The 19,537-nt window shown below is 44.2% G+C and overlaps 1 protein-coding gene across 1 annotated transcript in view; it reads left to right on the plus strand.

The window, feature by feature from the left end:
• Positions 1-3,234: 3,234 nt before the first annotated feature.
• Positions 3,235-19,537, plus strand: part of LOC309636473 (thimet oligopeptidase-like) — a gene marked incomplete at its 5' end in the record, with an annotated part of 37,861 nt that continues 21,558 nt past the window's right edge. Inside the window, 1 exon segment of the mRNA XM_082409612.1 lies at positions 3,235-3,445. Within this exon segment, the coding sequence (XP_082265738.1) occupies positions 3,235-3,445 (211 nt within the window).

Here is a 19,537-nt window from a genome sequence, read left to right on the forward strand (position 1 = left end):
GGATAGCCCATGATCTGTCTAGAATATAATCTTTACATATCTGGATCCTTCAAACTAGACCAGAGGGAAAATCTGGGCTGCAAGCCTCAATTAGAAATGTGGGACGCTGCTATGCTGACAGCTGGTGCTCCCTGACCTGTATCTTCTGAGACTAGAACCCCGTGTGGTGGATGAACAATTCATGCGTTGAACAAAAGAAGACCTCCTACAGGGCAGCGTACGTGTTCATCACACGTATGACACTTAGGGCTAAGTACCATAAGGACGACAAGAAAAAAAAAAAAAGTAACACATGAAGCATATATGATAAGGAGGCGCCACAGTCCAGAGCACGAGCTCTGGAATCACACAGGCTTGCTTCGAATCCTAGCTAAGCCACTACCATCTGTATAATCTGAAGAACAGTCGAAGGTTTAAATGTTGTTTTACCAAATTTTGAAAAGGAAGTGAAGAAAGAACCTATCTGCCAGGAAGGGACATGGTGGGGTGCAGCACCCAGTCGGGTCAGGGCTCTGCATCCCCTGCTCAGAAACCTTCGCCACCTGGCTCATGCTGATGCTGGCAGCTGAGCAGCCCTGGAGAAGGTGCTCCCGTCATCAGGCCTCGCAGAGAAGCGGGGGAGGTCCCTGGAGGAGGCTGGCCACAGCCTGGCAAGCTCTGGGTGCCTCCTGCACTCAGCTCTGAACAGGCTCTGACCCCTGGGCCCCTTGGGGGGGAAGGGCTAGTCGATACATACGCAGGGCTGAGGGGCCTGCAGAGCCGGTGCCCAGGCAGGGTGAGCTCTGGAGGAGAAGGTTCCCACAGTCCCCAACAGTCTCCGCATGGTGGCCCATCCGGTGCCAAACACCTGCCACCCACAGCGAGAAGTCCCAGCCACTAGAAAGTCCAGAAGGGGTCGGGCTCTGGGGCCCCGCCCTTTGCCCTTGGGCCGGGGTTTCTCCACGGGCTGGGCTTGCATGCGCCCCCCACCCCCCGCCCGCCCTTTCTCTGTGACGGGTACAATGGCCATGTCACAAGCGCCAGGCTGAGCCATCCAGTGTCCAGTGCGTGCTAGACCTTGAGAGGAGATGAAGCTAAGGAGAAGCTCTCCCAGTTTCACTCTGTTCTCGGATCGCTTGGCGCACAACCGGTCCTACATGGGCAATGTACTATGCAAATTTCGTACCTGGCTCCGCCACCGCCGCCGGCCCCGCCGCCCGCCCCGCCGTGGGGCCCTGGTGGGCTGTCACCCGCTGGTTTTGCCCTCCTGGGAGGCTGCCACATCTGACCGGGACCACCCTGCTGCTCCAGCGCCTGCCTTCTGCCCTGAGCAGGGAGTCAACCTCAGGAAGCCGGTACCATCCAGTCACCTCCCACTGAGGAGACGGGGGCTGGGGAAATCAGGGGCAGAATGGAAAATGACAGCCTGGGAAGGAGGTGAGAAGAGGGAGGTGAAGGCCCCATCCCATGCCGTGGTGTCCTCCGCCCCAACCACATGCTGCTCCCTGCTGCTGGAGAAGCCAACAAAAAAAGTGCTGGGTGAAGACCACCGGCCCAAATCACCAGGTTCACTGACGTCTGGGAAGGAGCTGCAGCGTGAAGAGTCTTCACGCATCCCAACAAGAAGCTCCTCTTCCCTGCTATCTACCAGCAGTAGGCCCTGGAAGCGGAAGATTCCCCTGCCGCTTTTTCTGCCGCTGCCAAGGCTGAGGTCGCCCCCGTCGGGGAACGAGGCATTGACATGGGATCGAGGTGAGCTGCCCCCTCCTCCTAAGCTTCCGTGCTTAGCTGCTGCCAAAAACCCAGGCACCTTGGAGAAGAACATTCAGTGTCGCTGGAAAAAGATCCCCAAGAATATAAGGAAGGTCCAGACACCGTCCCATGAAAAAGAACCCCCAACACCCATCTGTGTAGATCCTACCCCTCCTTTAAACTCACCTACCCCTCTTCCAGCCCCTACCATCGATCCCCCTATTGTAACTGGGCAGCCGATGACTTCTGTGGCAATCCCTTCCACCAGCATGGTCACGGCATCTGGAAGTGTGACCTTGCAGCTTAGCGTCTACATGGACACTGCTGCCCCTTCCCAAGCTGTCATTTTTAGGTCTCCCCCAGGTTTCAGGGTGGAGCAGAGGCATCCTGCAGGGGTACCAGTGTCCATCACCCCACCTGTGCCGATGGTCCCCTGCGCCACCCCAATTTTTAACCCTCCCTTTGGCCCCCAAACCAACCCTCAGCCCATATTTGGGACCTCTGATGGGCAGCAGAGGGCCTCTCTCCCTGGTGCTCCTGTTTTCTCCAGCCGCCCATTTACGGCTTCAGCTCCTGTTTTTCCCAGCCCCCCATTTATGGCTTCAGGTCCTGTTTTCCCCAGCCCCCCATTTACAGCTTCGGCTCCTGTTTTCCCCAGACCCCCATTTACGGCTTCAGCTCCTGTTTTCCCCAGCCCCCCATTTATGGCTTCAGGTCCTGTTTTCCCCAGCCCTCCATTTACAGCTTCGGCCGTCACCAATGCTTCAGCAGGCAGCAGCTCTGACACTGTACCTATGGACACCACACCTCCTTCCCAGGCTGTCATTTTCCATTCGGCTCCTGCTTTCCCCAGCCCCCCAGTTACGGCTTTGGCTGTCACCAATGCTTCAGCAGGCAGCAGCTCTGACACTGTACCTATGGACACCACACCTCCTTCCCAGGCTGTCATTTACCATTCGGCTCCTGTTTTCCCCAGCCCCCCAGTTACGGCTTCGGCCGTCACCAATGCTTCAGCAGGCAGCAGCTCTGACACTGTACCTATGGACACCACACCTCCTTCCCAGGCTGTCATTTACCATTCGGCTCCTGTTTTCCCCAGCCCCTCATTTACAGCTTCGGCTGTCACCAATGCTTCAGCAGGCAGCAGCTCTGACACTGTACCTATGGACACCACACCTCCTTCCCAGGCTTTCATTTTCCAGTCTGCCCCTGTCTCCAGGCAGAACCAATAAACATTTCACAGGGCTGTTCCTAGTTCTGGGAACACACCACCCAGTGGTAGCAATGCCTCAGCCCATGCCTCGACTCATTTACCTGCAACGCCGGCCAACAGATAGACCAACACTTCAAGCTTCCTTGGACCCAGGTCTCCTGTCTCAGGCCACATTGGGGGCCAACGATGGGCAGAGGCCTAACGATAATTTTCTATTGGGAAACCCAGCAGCTTCAGCACAAGATAAAGTCCTAGTCGCCCCTGCAGCCTAGCCACCGCGAGTCAGCATCATGCCGGCAGCTTCGCCAGCTTCCCTATTCGCCACCACCAGCAACACGCAGCCGGCCTTTGGCGACAAGCCAGGCATTCTCCCCAGGGCTGTGTCCATTGCTACTGGCTTCGGACTTGCCACCAGGATGCCCAGTACTGGGGACAGTAGCTCGCTCTTTGCCGATACCACACCGGGCCCACTGTTCATGGGACCTGCAGCCCCTACGGCCGGTGGGAGCCTTGGGGTCGGTGTGCCAGCCCCAGGCCTCACTCACTCACAGGCATCCAGACCACTTAACTTTGGGGCAGGACTAAGTGGGGCACCCAGCACCGCTTCTCTTCCTACGTCGGGCCAGACAACCTGCCATCTACCTGACCACGGCAAGGCTGCTGCAGTAGGAGGGGCAGGCACTATCCCAGCATTTGGGAACATACCTGATTCCACCTTAAATCCAAATACCTGGGGCCTACCTGGGCTGAATACAGGTGATACAGCGATGGCAGGGGACAACACCATCCCCACGATGGGAGGCCCTAGGGTTCCCACTTTCCGTCACTGCACACAGGGCCCATCTGGACGGAGAAAATCTACACGTAAAAGTTCCATCACCAAGGAGAAGAAATCTGTCACGGGACATGTCAGTTTCCACCTTCTAACAGAGCACACCACATCTGTTGCAGTTGCAAGTGTGGTCATCACCCGTGGGTTTCAACACACTTCTACTTCTACCTTATTGCCAAGCACAAGGGGCCCACCTGCCCACAATCTAGGTGGTGGTCGTCTAGGAGGGAACAACATCATGCCCATGATTGGAGGACCTGCTATTCCCGCTTACAACTGGGACCCACCTGGCCAACACACAGGTGGTGCGGATGGAGGGCACAACATCTCACCGGTGCTGGGAGGCCCTGTGTCAATAACTGCCATCAGACTTGGAACCCATCTGTGCAGAGAACCGGGGGGGGGGGCATGGGGGACAGCACCACACCTGCTGTGACTGGATACACTTCTGGTGCCACATTCATACAAAGCACCTGAGGCCCCCCCTGGTCAAAACCCAGGTGGTACCATGGGGGATAGCAGCATCCATACTTAGAGAGGAAGCTCCACTCTCAGGAAGAACACTGGGGTCCCCGAGTCAGGACACCCCTCTGACTTAGACGAGCCAGCATTGTGTTTGCAGGCCCCTGGTCAGGGCAGCTGTGCCTGTGCTCATAGGAGTCTGGCAGCCGCATAACCTGCCCAGGGCTTCATAGGAGCCACCAGCGAATTCCTTTCTTCTATGAAGAAACTCAACAAATGAAGAGCAGATCTTATTCTGCAAACTGTGTGTAACCATGAATGGACTTTGCCTCACTGGAAAGCGGCTCAGCCCCTTGAAGTGAAACTTAACCTCCTCTCTTCCTACAGCAAGCCGGAGGACCACACCTCAGGGGTGTGCAAGAGTGTGTGTGTGTGTGTGTGTGTGCGCATGTGTGTGTGTGTGTGTGTGTGCTGGAGGGTGAGGAGCATATGAGCCCACTTCAGAACTACACCAGACTTGAGAAGCTCCAGTTAGGAGAATGGAAGACAGCTGGCTGTATCATCCACTGTGCCATCCCTGGCTTGACTGTTAACTTGGCGGACCCAAGTTTTCCCTAGACTTGGAACTGGCAGGATGCCCACTGCTGTTTTCAGATGTTTCCTCTCCCCCTATGCATTTGCCTCAATGGGCCTTTCTCTTTCCCAGCTTTATGTACATATATATATGTCAATAAAACCTTGTTCGTATTAATCTACTTTTATGTGTCTTTACTCACTGACTCAGCTGTAGAGGAAGAACTGACATATGTGAGTGGTGATGTGGGAGCCAGATTTAAGACACCAAAATTTTGTGTCCCAGTGACTGGGATGTGGAATTAGGCACACATTATGGCTGCACGTGCTGACTCCTGAAATCTGTTTTCAGTGTAACGAGTGACAATCAGGAGGAACTAAGGTCCAGAGGAGGGAGAGTTGGGGTGACTCACCCTGACTGATTAAGTGTGCTGATGTGTCCAATCCCTGCCGACCCCTGGAGCAGTGCATTGAGTGGGCCGCACGTATCTCAGAAGAATGTTTTTCTCAGACTGATGAAGAGAAGCGACAGGACTTGCCTGTGGTGATGGCAGTTTTTGACAGAAATACCTGCAGCATCCCCAAATCCCAAATCTCTTTCATTGACTATTTCATCACAGACATGTTTGCTGCTTGGGACGCCTTTGGAGACCTGCCTGAGTTAACCCAGCATCTTGACAATAATTTTAAATACTGGAAGGGACGGGACGAAATGAGGCTGCGGAGCCTCCGCCCGCCTCCGGAACAGTGGGCGACACTGCCTGGGGCCCTGACGCGGTGTCCCTCCAGTCACTTGGGATTCCCGAGGGCGGTCAGAGTTCCTTGGTCCTTTCGTCCCCCGGTCTGCAGAGCCTGTCAGAGCACACAGGGACGTCGGCAACCTTCTGTAGCCACCATCTGATGCCACTGCCATAAAGTGAGACTTAGTCCACTCAAGGTACCTGGGCCTGCTGCAGGGACTCTTCAGAAAGTCACGTGAGAACCACGGTTGGCATTCGCGTCCGTTAAAACATGAGCTCGGGACTGCCCCCGCAAAGGACGGAGATGGATTTCCTGCCAGTGACAGAGAGTGTCTTGTTACAATTTCTCTCAGTTATGTTCAGCACTTAAGAACAGCTAATGGCAATCGGATCTTTTTTCACATCATAGAAGGTGCAATCACTCACTTTGGAACACTACTGAAAGTGACTTCTCTTTTAAAATTGAACAGAAAATGCAGACAAAGAAATTTTGAAGTTGATTATTAATATCAATTATTACAATGTTTTATTTATTTTATTAGAAGTTCAATATTTTCTATGAATTTAAAAATACTTCAAAGCCAAAGCCAACTTTAAATACCATGACCAAATTTACATGATTCATATTCATTAGATATGTATTACTTCGTGTACAGACTTATTTTCATAATGCAAATTTAAAATATAAAATGACACATTTTTACTGCAAAAAACAAAAACCACACTGGAGGCTAGATAATCCCTGATGTGTGATAAGGAACCACACTTTATGACTGAACTTTTTGAAAATGCTGAAATGTCTTTTGGGGCATCTTTTTATTCAATTGAGACTTAGGCCAGTCATCTTCATACATTCCCACTACGCCCAGAGAGGATGGATTTGGCATCCAGGTTCATGTGTCTGGAGAAACAAAGGAAGAGTTCATACCTGCTCTGTAATTACTGAAAATTTAAGTTGACCTCAAATGTACCATGCTGCTTAAAACAGCAGAAAAGATCCTCTTTAATAACTGGCTTGGCTCTGAGCTAACCCACTAAAATATCAAATCACGAGAGTTATAATTGTGCCCAGTTCTGGCTGACCCTAGAGTTCTGCTGGGCCTCCACTAGGTTTAATAATGGCAAAATTCCTGAGTCTGTGCAGCCTATCTTCCAGTTGGAGGGGAGAACAGAAACCCATGTACATTCTCTGGTAGGTTCGCCAGGAATAAATGCTATGGAGATTAAGCAGTATATGGTGAGGTGAGATTGTGGGCAGAGAGGAGCAAGCCTTTCAACTTAAACGGTAGACAGGATAAGTTTTACTGGGAAGGTGGAATTTGAACAGTCTAGAGGGAGGCAGATGAGTCAGACGTCTGAGGGAAAAGCATTCCAGATCATGGGAATAACCTCTGCAAGGCCCAGAGGAAGGATGCCAGTGTCCTCAGGGAAGAATTAGTAAATAATGTGGCTGGAATAGAGTCAGCAAGTAGGAGGGAGGGAAGGAGGAAAGGAGGACAGAGAAGATGTGTGTGGAATTCCCTGCATCACCATTTACTGATTGAGTGATCACAAACAGTTAATTCAACCTTCAAGTGTTCCAGTGAACTCAGTGCTTTTCCTATGGCCTATTGACCTCTCAAGAGTTTTGGAAGGATAAAATAATGTAGGGAAGTGACTTATAAGCCATTGTTACTGTTCTATACATAAGGATAGATGGGTAGACAGGTAGATATAGATAGATAGATACATAGATAGATAGATACATAGATAGAGAGATGATAGATAGACAGATAGATGATAGAGAGATAGAGATATATAGACAGACAGATAGATAGATAGATACATAGAGAGATAGATAAACAGAGAGACAGATAGATAGAGACAGATAGGGAGATAGAGAGAGAGAGAGAGAGAGAGAGATAGGCAGATAGATAGACAGATAGAGAAGAGAGAGAGAGATAGAGAGATAGACAGATAGAGACATAGATAGATAGAGATAGACAGAGAGATAGAGAGATAGATAGACACATAGATAGATAGATAGATAGACAGACAGATAGATAGACAGACAGAGAGAGAGATAGATAGATGGATAGATAGATAGATAGATGGATAGACAGATAGATAGATAGATAGATAGATAGATAGATAGATAGATAGATAGATAGATAGATAGATAATAGTTAAGGACTGAATTTCTGTAAAATCATAATTTTAAATAATAGTTTCATTGAGATATAATTTACTTTCCATATTATTTAAAGTGTACAATTTAATGTGTTATGCATCTACCACCACAATCAATTGTAAAACTTTCATCCACACCCCCCCCCCAAAAAAATAATCTACTATAAGTCACTCACTCCCCCACTTCTCCGAACCCTAGGCAGCCACTAATATACTTTGTCTCTACAGATTTGCCTAGTCTGGACATTGCATACAAATGGAATCATACAATTACTTAGCATGTTTTCAAGGTTCATCTATGTTGTAGCATGTATCAGTACTTGATTTCTTTTTATGGCTGAATAATATTCCATGGTGTGGTTATTACTGTGTTTCATTGATCATTCACAGTAAATGGCCATTTGGGTTATTTCCTCTTTGGGGCTCTTATGAATAATGCTGCTGTGGTTGGATTTACGTGCAAGTTTTGTATGCAGGTCTACATTTGTTTTTTAAATTAATATAGACTATTTTGGAGTTGTTTCTGGCTTACAGAAAAATTAAGCAGAAAGGACAGAGTTCTCATACTTCCTTACCTCTCAACCCAGTTTCCCCTATTATTAACATCTTACATTAGCATAATATATTTGTTATAGTTAATGAACCAATATTGATACATTATTACTAACTAATGTCCATGCTTTACTTTACACTTCACTCTTTGTTTTGTACATTATATGATTTTTGACAAATGTGCAATAACCTGTATCCACCATTACAGAACCATACACAGGAGTTTCTCTGCCTTTACAATTCCGGGCTTCACCCATCCTTTTCTCCCTCCCCACAACCTCTGGCAACCACTGATCTTTTGATTGTCTCCACACTTTGCCTTTTCCTAAATTTCAAATAGCTGCAATCATATAATATGCATGTAGCCTTTGCAGATTGGCTTTTTTTCACTTAGCAATATGCATGTAAGCTTCTTCCATGTCTTTTCATGGCTTCATAGCCTTTTCTTTTTATTGCTGAATGCTATTCCTTTGTACGGATATACAATAGCTTGCTTATCCATTCACCTATTGAAAAACATCTTGGTTGATTTCAAGTTTTGGCAATTATGAAAGAAACTGTTATAAACATCCGTGTGCAGGTTTTTATGTGGACATAACTTTTCAGTTCCTATGGGTAAATACCAAAGAGCATGATTACTAGATCACTGTATGGTAAAAGTATGTTTAGTTCTGTAAGAAACTGCCAAGTATCCTGCTAGCAACAAATGAGAATTCCAGTTGTTCTGCATCGTCAACAACTTTGGTATTTCAGTATTTGGATTTTAGCCATTTGAATAGGTGTGTAGTGGTATCTCATTATTGTTCTAATTTAAAATTCCCTGATGACATGGAATGTGTAGCATCTTTTCATATGCTTATTTGCCATGTGTCTATTTTCTTTGTTTAATCATAGTTGTTTTGTTTTTTTTTAACCAATGCCTGGTAACTCTTGTCCTCCTGTGTCTATTTATATTGTCTTCTTTCTTTCTTGTTCTGTTTTTTTGGGGGTTTTTTTGAGCTTTTCATCATTTAGTCTTTTTCCTGGTATGTCCAATTATTTTTTATATTAAAATTGGGCTTAACTTATTTTAGGAAACTATAAAGATACCTCCACATTCTGGATGTTGTTATCGTTCTCTTGAAAAGATTTCCTTTTGCCCATGGCAGACAGTTACTGTAGGACTGGAAACCTTAGTCCATTCTCAGTTTGAGCTCATTCAAAGCTGTTTTTCAGTCTGTGTGCAGGTTGCTCTATTTCTGTCTTGTCCTTCCTCTACGGGTGTTGCCCTTTGGGATTACCATATGAGCGTTTGGATTCTCCCTATTCCCAACTACCCATGTATTTGTTAGGCTTTAAAAGTAATGGTTTCCGCAGCCCTGTGAGACTAAAGATACACTTAGCTTGTCATTCCATTAGTTGTTGCCTTTAGCTTGAGCTCTTGCCGTTTGGCTTCTGTGGTTAGAGTCTTTTGAACTCCTTGGCTTTTCAGCTCCTAGGCTGTAAGATTTGAATCAGCAAATGCCCCAAGGAGAAAAGCTGCACCAAATGTCAAGCTTGCGTCTGTGTTTCCCTTCTCTCCAGAACTTGGCCCACATGTCTTGGTGTCTCTCTAACATTCAGATGCCAGCGAACAGATGTTTTCTTACTTTATCCAGCTTTTCTAAAATGTCTTTAGACTTCACCTGATCTTATGTTATTATTCAACTATCATCTCAATTACCCCTAGGAAGAAAATCTACAATTTCAGGTTTTATTTTCTTATTTTCTATATTACCTCAGTTTCTGTAGAGACCTTTTACCTGATTGTTCAGTCTAGTTCCTGTGTTACCAGTAAGATGGAGATAAGGTGGAGACTAAGAATATTGGAGGGAAACCAATGATGATTGATAGGTCTCGTTCGTTTTGTTTTTCCTCTCCTTATTTACTCTGGCAGCCTACATTTGCCTTTCTTCATTTGACCCAGTTGCCCAAATAAGGAACCCACTCTGGCAAAGACCTGACTTTACTCTCATAAATGTCTGCACGTTAGGATTAGCTAGATGATGAACACCATGCCAAAGCTCTTTGTGTGAGACTTTTGCAGACTTTCGTTAGCCCTTTAGTTTGCCTCTTGCCATCACTGCTCAGATTGTTGACGTTTTCTAAGATTCTGTAGGTCAGACCTCTCTACCTGCATACCAGATGAGCCCTTCTCTCTTTCCTGAGCTCACTTGCGGGAGGTGAGCCCTCGGTTTTTCTTTTTCCCCATCCAATCATAATTGTTCATGAATTCCAAAAAGCCCTCAAAGTACCTGTCATCCCTTTCTCTCCTCTCCTTTTTATCAACACTGTTAAATGTTAAGCATATATTTGCATACCTCTTTCTTACTTACAATGGAATACTGGAAGGTGCGATCATGCAGTGTGAGCCCCACCAAACTAGGACTCATACAACACTCTCCCCCAGGCCTAAACTTGTGACATCCACTGGTTTTCTTATAATATCTTATATGTATCTAAATTTGTAATGATTTAGTTAATTCCTGAGTTATGTGACAATAAGAAATCAGTCAAATTAGCACTACAGAAGTGCAGCTTAGACCTAGGGACCAGAACCAAGGACCACAAAAACCTGTTAACCAGTAAGTTTCACTTGTACTTTGTGTTTAACAAGTGCTGAGGGTGAATGGGAAGTGAGGGAAAAGGAGTTTAACTTCATATCACAGAAACTTGCACTAAAATGAAGAGGAAAATGACCCAGTTCCTGGTTCAAGTCACTATAATCTGCTTCAATAAATAATAACAGCACATAAGAAAAACAAACACTATATGATAGGAACAATGGATAATTCATTACCAGATCAGGGAGGACAGATTACACTTGCTATGGGATTTCATTAAAGAAGGATTCCAAAAAGCACTGGCTTCTTCTGAGAAGACTTCTTAGAACAGGCAGCATTTAAACAGAGTCTTGATCAAGTATATAGAGGGTAGGGAACAGGCCTTCCGGGCAGGGAACAGGCACAGTGTCAGCAATGGCACAAAGGGTTTATGGACTAGGGAACAAAACTGGCTGAACACAGGAGTGCTACGTGTTGGGGAATATGGGGGAAAGGCTGACTGAGGTTGGTTAAATGAAACATCATTAGACGGAAGAGAAAGTAGGTGGAAAGACAGATGGAAGACTGTGGAAAGCCTCTGAAGATGGAGGTCAGCATAATAATATTAAGAAATCAGTGGTACTTTGACACTGTATGAATGTCTAGGTTTAAAAAATCAAGAAAACACAATAAAAGAATAAACTACTGATATAATGATATGTAACCAAAGGCCAGATACCAAAGAATACACACTGTGTGATTCCATGTATGTCATATATGGTGATAGAGGTCAGCTTGGGTGTTGCCCTGGGGGAGTATGGAACAGAAAGAAGTAACAGAGAACCTTGTAGGGTGTTACAAATATTTTATAATATCCTGACCTGGTGTTGGATACATGGGTGCACAGAGATGTAAAAATTCAGTTATTAGCAATGCAACTGGTGTTGATTGTTTGTATGCATACATTAAAAAAAAACTCTAGTAGGTTAATTAGGCTGTCAGCTGTATGAAGTCAATTTTGGTCAAGGAATAGCCAAGGTAGTAATGCAGTAATAAGTTATACATGTGCTCACTGTGCTCTAGAATGTCACGACTGGAATACAAGAAATATGTGGAAGAAAAAAGACAAATATTCAATATTGATGGTTGGATGAGCTGAATAAATTAGATCACTCTACTTTCAATTTAAGAACTTGGCCAGTGTTTGGACACCTTTGAACAGAGAAAAAAAGGAAATACAATTGTTATTAAGCATATGCTATGTATCAATCCCTGACTTATATTTTGACACACATAAACGTGGGAAATATTGCACCTTGTAACTGAGACAATGAAGATGAGCGAGGTAGCTGGTTTTGACACTAGAGGCTGAGAAAACAATCAGCTCATAATCGTAAGAAGTTTGAAGTCAGAGGAAAAGAATCAAGAGGAAATACTGGTAAGTGCCAGGAGCTTCTGGAAACTACATAAGAGATGAAGACCCCAGAATTGTTGAGCTTTCTAAGAGGCCCACTGACTCAGGTAAACACAGAAGGCTTAAAACTGAAACCTGGGGATATATGTATACATACAGCCGATACACTTTGTTATACAGCAGAAACTAACACAACACTGTAAAGCAATTATACTCCAATAAAGATGTAAAAAAAAAAAAAAATCCTGCAAAGTAACAATTGTTAGGACAAACAGTAAAGAATTATAAGAAAAATAATCACATGCCTGTCCCAACACAGAAATATCTTAAGCTCCATCTCAGCATTTCTCCGATTGGCCTTTCACAAAATACAGTCCCATCAGCTGAATATAGGTTTCTCAAGTAACTGTAAGACTGAATTAAAAAAATGAAATCAATTTCTTCCTCCAAAACTTTTCAGAGTATGTAATGTAACAAAGTGAAACTTGAATTTCATGTCGGGATGTGGAGTACGGCTCTTCCCAAATGCTTCTGTCTTGTAACTACATCAACATCCTCTAAAACCAGTGTTCTGCAGGACAGAGATTGTGAAACGCTGCTCTCATCATGTAAGATATCAGGTCCTTCTCAAAATCCATTCTTCCTTCTGCCCTTTCTCATGTTGTCCCTGCCACCTGATGGGTCTCTCCTAAGCTCCACCTGCCGAAACCCTACCCATTTTTAGGATCCAAGAGATAATAAAAGGCTTACATTACTAAAAGGCAGAGAAAGAAATCGCTTCCCAGGGATCTACATTTCCTTCCTAGGGAAAAGAAAAATTGTAAAGTATACCACAGTGACCTTAAGTCTATGAATGTAACTATGTTGTGTTACTTTGAGTTCTGTACAAGTCAATGTGCTACAGTATATATGGATATGAATATTTGATCTGTTACATGTAGATCTTGCTGATAACTTTCATCGTGAGCGAGGTTAATGATTAAGGAGCCACTGTATTTGGCTCAGCCCTTATAACCAGGGCATATTAAAATTGGAAAGGTCCCTAGATATTAGCAAATCTATCCACCTCATATTCTAAGTAAGGAAACTGAGACGTTCATAGATTGGATATTTATATTAACAAAGGATAAGGATATAAGATATTGGCAGATATAGCTTTTAGATTAAGAATTTAGAGATTTTTGTAGAATACTAGGACATTATGTCCACTGATATTGAGACAATGTGTTTCTTAGTCATCGTTTTCTATTGCCGTGACCAAGCGAGGTGGTAGTCAGTAGTTGTACAAAGGGAAAAAGATAACTTTACAAACTCCCAATTTATATACACAGGGAAATTCATCATTCATGTTATTTAAGCTAACTGGATGCAGTTTATCAGCTACACTGAGGAATGGTGAAGTGTCTATACAATTAACATGTTCGTTTCTGTCATGAACTCCCTGTTGTTCAAGTGAGTTAATGGTTAGCACTCAACTAGGCACTTAGAGTCCATTATAAATCTGGACCAAATGATTATCTGTGGCATCTTTATTCTTCTTTGGTGCCCTTAGGCAGAATTAGCTCTCTTATGTTTTGATAAATTCAAGTATTAAACAGGGCTAAGGTTTCACAAGTTCTTTGGCCTAAACATGGGGGTAAGGAGGACCAATGAGCTGGAGTACTTCTAGATTTGAGAATGGTCAGATTGAGGAAGAAGGGTCTTATACCAGAGGTGAAAGAAAACTGATTAGAATTACCTATTTTTAAAAATTCCAACCCTTTTCAATGTTCTAAAGTGATCATGAAGTACATGGGTATGCTAGGAAGTAAGGGAGTCAACCAAGAATATTCTGTAAGAGTTTGTGGATGGCAATAAACAGGCATGGAAGATAGAGAACATACTAGAAAAGGCTTCGGTTGGCCATAATGAAGTCAGAAGGAGAAGGAGAAGAAGAATGACAGATGCAATGGGAAAGAGAAAGCAAGAATAGAGAACCAAAGGGAAAGTAGAAAAATGAGACAAATTTGGAGAAGGAAATGAGGAAGAAAACTGGGTGAAAGCGGGAAGCACTGATGGTAGACCACATGACACTCAAAAATTAACACGATGCACATTTAAGATGTGCCACCAATGGCCATGGTCGTTACCCTCAAATAGTTTACAATATGTGTTTCAAAGACATTTATCAATTGAAAATGCCGTTAAAATAAGTGCCAGGGTAAAAGTATTCATGGAATTGTATGGGAGAATAAAAAGTCTCCCGTCAAAGAGCCTTCTGAGACATAGGAAAAAAAAGAAAAACCGAAAAAGCATAAGACTCTTCCTATTTTCATTTCCAATGATACATCCCAATCTTGATGATCAATCAGCGATTTAAATGTCAACTATAAACCCAGTATTTTATTAGCTGCTATGCAGCATACTGGAGCAATAGAAGAGAGAGGACCTCAAACCCTCTGTTCCCTCAAACAGAAAGGCAGGCTTCCTGACCCCTCCAGACCACTACTGGACACAGGGAACACACACTAATGTTTCAGGACCCCAACCAACAGTCACCTGCTTTGTGATTACTTCCATGACACACCCCCACTAACACCACTGACTTTGCTGCTCCTACGGGACATTACATATATTTCCTATTTTAACACATACCACAGTGCATTATAATTATGACTGCAGATACATGTTCTAACAATTTAAAGAGAATGATGACTTTTTTGCTCTTTACATCTTGCTATTTCCCTTCTCATAATATTTCTTGAAGAGAAACCATAAAAATATAAACAAAGGCAAAAAACAGAAAATATACAAAATGTGTGCTTTGCGGCTTAACACAAACTTAAGTAAAATTAGTTCTGACAGCATCCAGCATGACAAACTTCCATGGTACAAATGAGAATGGACCAAGGTTTGAGCAGGTACAGGAGACAATCCAGGCATGAACACCACCAAGAAAAGGTAGACAGGAAGTAACATGGTGTGTAGGAAATCACGAGACCAGTCTGATGGGAAGAGACTTAAACAAGACTGAAACTCACTTTCTAAACCTCCATCTCCAATTGGACAATTCGCAAGACACAGGTGCACCAAAGTGGCCGATTTATTCAATCCCTTTAATGGGGAGGAACAGTTTAAAATTTTACCCGTTTAGTTTGCCCCAAAAGCAACTATCAAATGTTGGCAGGACACAATGAAGGCTTACCTTTGTTAACGTAGTTAAGTCTCTCTCTCTCAGAACTAGCCCATTTAGCTCCAGGTTCCTTATTGCACCCGACACACTTACACAGCATTCATGAGCTTTACACAACTGGAAGGTCACATCTTTATTTCTTATTGCAGGAACACAACTTCTGGAAACTTTATTTCTGTCACAACCTAAAGCAAAATTATTGTAAAATGAGTGATTTAAACCGTACATTTTATCATCATTAAAAAGCATCTAAAAAGAAAAAAAAGCATCTGCTCTGTGCTAAGGATTAGAAACGACCCCTGCCCTTAAAGCCTCATTAAGGAGGGACATGTATAAACTCAAAATTTCAATCACATGAGATAAAGAACCATAACCTTTATGCACAGAGGTTCCTATGGAGGCAAAAAGTTATATCTAAGTGACCGTTTCATGATAACCCTGAAGTACAATCGAGAAAGCTGAGGCTATGCAGAGGTGGAGGAGGAGGTGCAGTAACTGCAGAGGGAGCATCTGTGCAAAAACACTCAAGCCTGACACCTGCTGGGCACTGTAAATACTGCAGGTGGGGATGACTGAAGGCCAGGGGTCCAAGTGTGAGAAGGGACAGAAAGTAGAGATGTTGGCCGAAGCAAGCCTGGGAGAGAGCATGGCTTGTATCCCACAGGTGATGAGGACTGGGGCTACCACTGGCTGAGTAAGGGTGCCTCCGCTGATTAGAAAAAGGTGCCCCGCTGCTGAAGGACCGATTAGATAAAGGGAGTGATCACAAAAAGCTCCCCTTCCTCAGGGCCAAAGAGCCCCAGGAGGCTTGGCCGAGCACAGTTCAGACTACACGCCTCTGGGTAGAGCACACGCTGGGCGGCTAGTACGCACTAAGTCTGTGTGGGCAAGTCATTAGCAGCATTATTTTAGGCATATCTTTTCATGTTAGAAGATCACTCAACCTGAGTAGGCAGATGAACTTAGAGGAACTGAGTCCAGGGGCCGCGAAACCACCCAGGAGCTTCTGCCATAGTCCGGGCAAAATGTAATGTGGATGAAGAAGCAAATTTACGAGGAGGCCAAAATCTACAAGCTAGACCCACTGGATGAAAAACATAAAGAAAGTTCAGTGAAGGAACTCTGAAGAGAATGGGCTCTGCAATAAATTTTTCTTACAATCAAGGTAAAATATTAGGCAACATTAAGTACACTGGCCTTTAAGGTCCCTTCCAGCTCAAATTTCTTTTGATTTCTAACTTATTACTCTGGTTAAGTAAAGTCCCTTCAGAGATACAGAACAGTTCCTACACCTGAATGGGATGCAAAGAATAATCTGACTTCTCTTCACCAGGGGATGAGTTGAACTGTCCTTGCAGAAGAGATAACACACGGTGTGAACCCCAGATCCTAGAAAAGGGCCAGGCACACAATAAGTATTCAGCTTTTTGAAAACAAATGAGCAATCATTTCCTCTCCTAGATCTTCACACCCTTCCTCTGCTGGCTACTTTCTTTCAGCTTATAAGCATCCTCAATATACCCACTGAAAAAGCTCTCACACCTATGACTCTTTGGATCTTCTTGTGGGTAACCTAAGTCTCTCTCATGCCGTCAAACACCTGTCCTCCCAAAAAGCCCAGATCTGTACCTTGGGCCCAGACCTGTCTACCAGGCCCCTCAAAAGCACTGAAGATGAAGTAAGATCCTCTCCCCAGCCCCAATCCCTTCCTACTGTGCTCTGTATCTCCCAAAAAGATGCAGCTGTAAAATGTCACCCACGCTTGCTGCCCTCCCTTTTCTAACTGGTCACCAGGCCCCACCCATTCCCTCTTGGATCTCCGAAATCCAGTCCAACCTTTTACAACTTAAGTGGGACCCTTAGATTACAATTCACCTTGCACCCAATCAAGTGCTTTCCACATGGAGGTCCGAGTGAGTCTCTAAACCAGAAGTCCATCTCACTGTTGTTTAGCATTTCCCACAGCCTTCAGGATAAACATCCGAACTTCTGACAGGACAAAGAAGGCCCTTTTCTGTTTGGCCCCAGTAGGTTTCCAGTATCAACTCTCATTTCTTTCCCAAAACCGGAGTTCCACTCGTGTACCTTAGTTTTGCCATATTTTCTTATATTTCTCAAACTTTGACACACACTGCTCCCTCCTGCCACCCCAGGAGCTTCTACATATCCTTAGAAAGGATGGCACCTCCTCCAAGAAGCCTGAACTCTCCCTTCCAAGATTCTGTGCTCTGCAAAGGGGAAGGTGGGGGGGAAGGATAAATTAGGAGTTTGGGATTAACATATACACACGACTATATATAAAATAGGTAATCAACAAGGACCTAATGCATAGCACAGGGAACTCTACTCCATATCCTGCAATAACCTGCATGGGAAAAGAATCTGAAAAAGAATGGATATATGTATAACTGAATAACTTTGCTGTACACCTAAAACTAACACAATATTGTAAATCAAGTATACTCTAATATAAAATAAAAATTAAATTAAAAAAAAAAAAGATTCTGTGCTCTGCAGCACCAGAACTCACTTCTTCCAGAGCACTGACTACTGTGCCTGTGTTTACTTGCCGCCCAGTAGAAGGGGAGATTACCTAGGGCATCAGCATCGTCTCCAGCAGCCCTTGGTTCTGACAACTCATTCAAGTGCCAGGATACTTTACACACATAACCTGCTTAATTAATTCTAAGAACCCACAGAAAGAGTGGTTTTTAATGTCATTTTACAAGTGTGGGGATTGCAGTTCAAAAGTAACCTGGGCTTCCCTGGTAGCACAGTGGTTGAGAGTATGCCTGCTAATACAGGGGACATGGGTTCGAGCCCTGGTCTGGGAAGATCCCACATGCCGTGGAGCAACTAAGCCCGTGCACCACAGCTACTGAGCCCGTGCACCTAGAGCCCATGCTCCGCAACAAGAGAAGCCACCGCAATGAGAAGCCCGTGCACCGCAACAAAGAGTAGCCCTCGCTTGCTGCAAATAGAGAAAGCCCACGTGCAGCAACAAAGACCCAATGCAGCCAAAAACATAAATAAATAAATAAATAAAAATAAAAATTTAAAAAAACACAAAAACACCATCACAGAAATATCCAGAATAATATTTGACCAAATAACTGGGCATTGTGGCCCAGACAAATTGACATGTAAAATTAACCACCTAAGCCATAGTTTTGTCATCTTTTACTGAGAAATTTGACTTATCTGAACTATTTTGATACCTAGAAGATACCTTCTAGAGGTAACACCCTCAGTTTTTTACATGGTAGGCAGCAGAGGGAAAGAACCCATTTGCCCAGTCAGATGACACCTAAAAGGATAAAATTCTGTCTTCTCTCTCCAACCCACAAGGATGAATGCCAAAAACACGTCACTTATATCTGCTTTAGCTAACATATGATAGGTCTGGAACAGACCTATGCTCCCAGCAAGTCTCATGAAATGCTGTTTCATTAAGGGGAGACTTTACTTGCTAAGATTAGAAGCAAAAGAGGGTGGTGGATGAAAAACTGCCCAAGGATATAAGTTCATGCAAGGGAGCAGGAGAGACAATGGGTATCCGAAGATGTGCGCTCTGAGCCAACACTAATTCCACAGCATCAGGTTGTAATTCAGGGAGCCAAACTGCTGGGGTATTTTTCCCCCTCTTTTTTTCCCCCAAAGAGGGACAAATCAAGCATACTGACAAAGGAAGAGCATTAGTCACCACAGATAAACTCCTTTTTACAGGTGATATCGCAAATGATTTGGCTCAGTGTAGACTATGATTTGGCTCCACAAACCATAAACTAGAGCATTTCATTCCAGGTCCCTCCTCAAATATCCATGATAGGTAGAAATGTGGCATCAGTAGTTTTTGAAATCTTCCCAGGGGATTGTAATAGGCAACCAGGGCTGAGAATCTGGAGATGTAGAGAGAATTTAAATTGAACTTTAGTTAAACAGTAAAACAAGCTCTGACTCTACTGGCTGGAGCTAGACAAGGGATATGGATTTAGTGGGATGAGAAGATAAAGAACACCAGGGAGTAAATCAAATGCTTTACACCTGTGCTTATTAGCTAATTGTTACTCAGATAATTCAGACAATCTTACAGCACCTGAACCCTGAAATTCCTTAGC

The sequence above is a fragment of the Balaenoptera physalus genome (assembly GCF_965194825.1).
Source record: "Balaenoptera physalus genome assembly, chromosome: 10".
In the NCBI taxonomy this organism is placed as follows: Eukaryota; Metazoa; Chordata; class Mammalia; order Artiodactyla; family Balaenopteridae; genus Balaenoptera; species Balaenoptera physalus.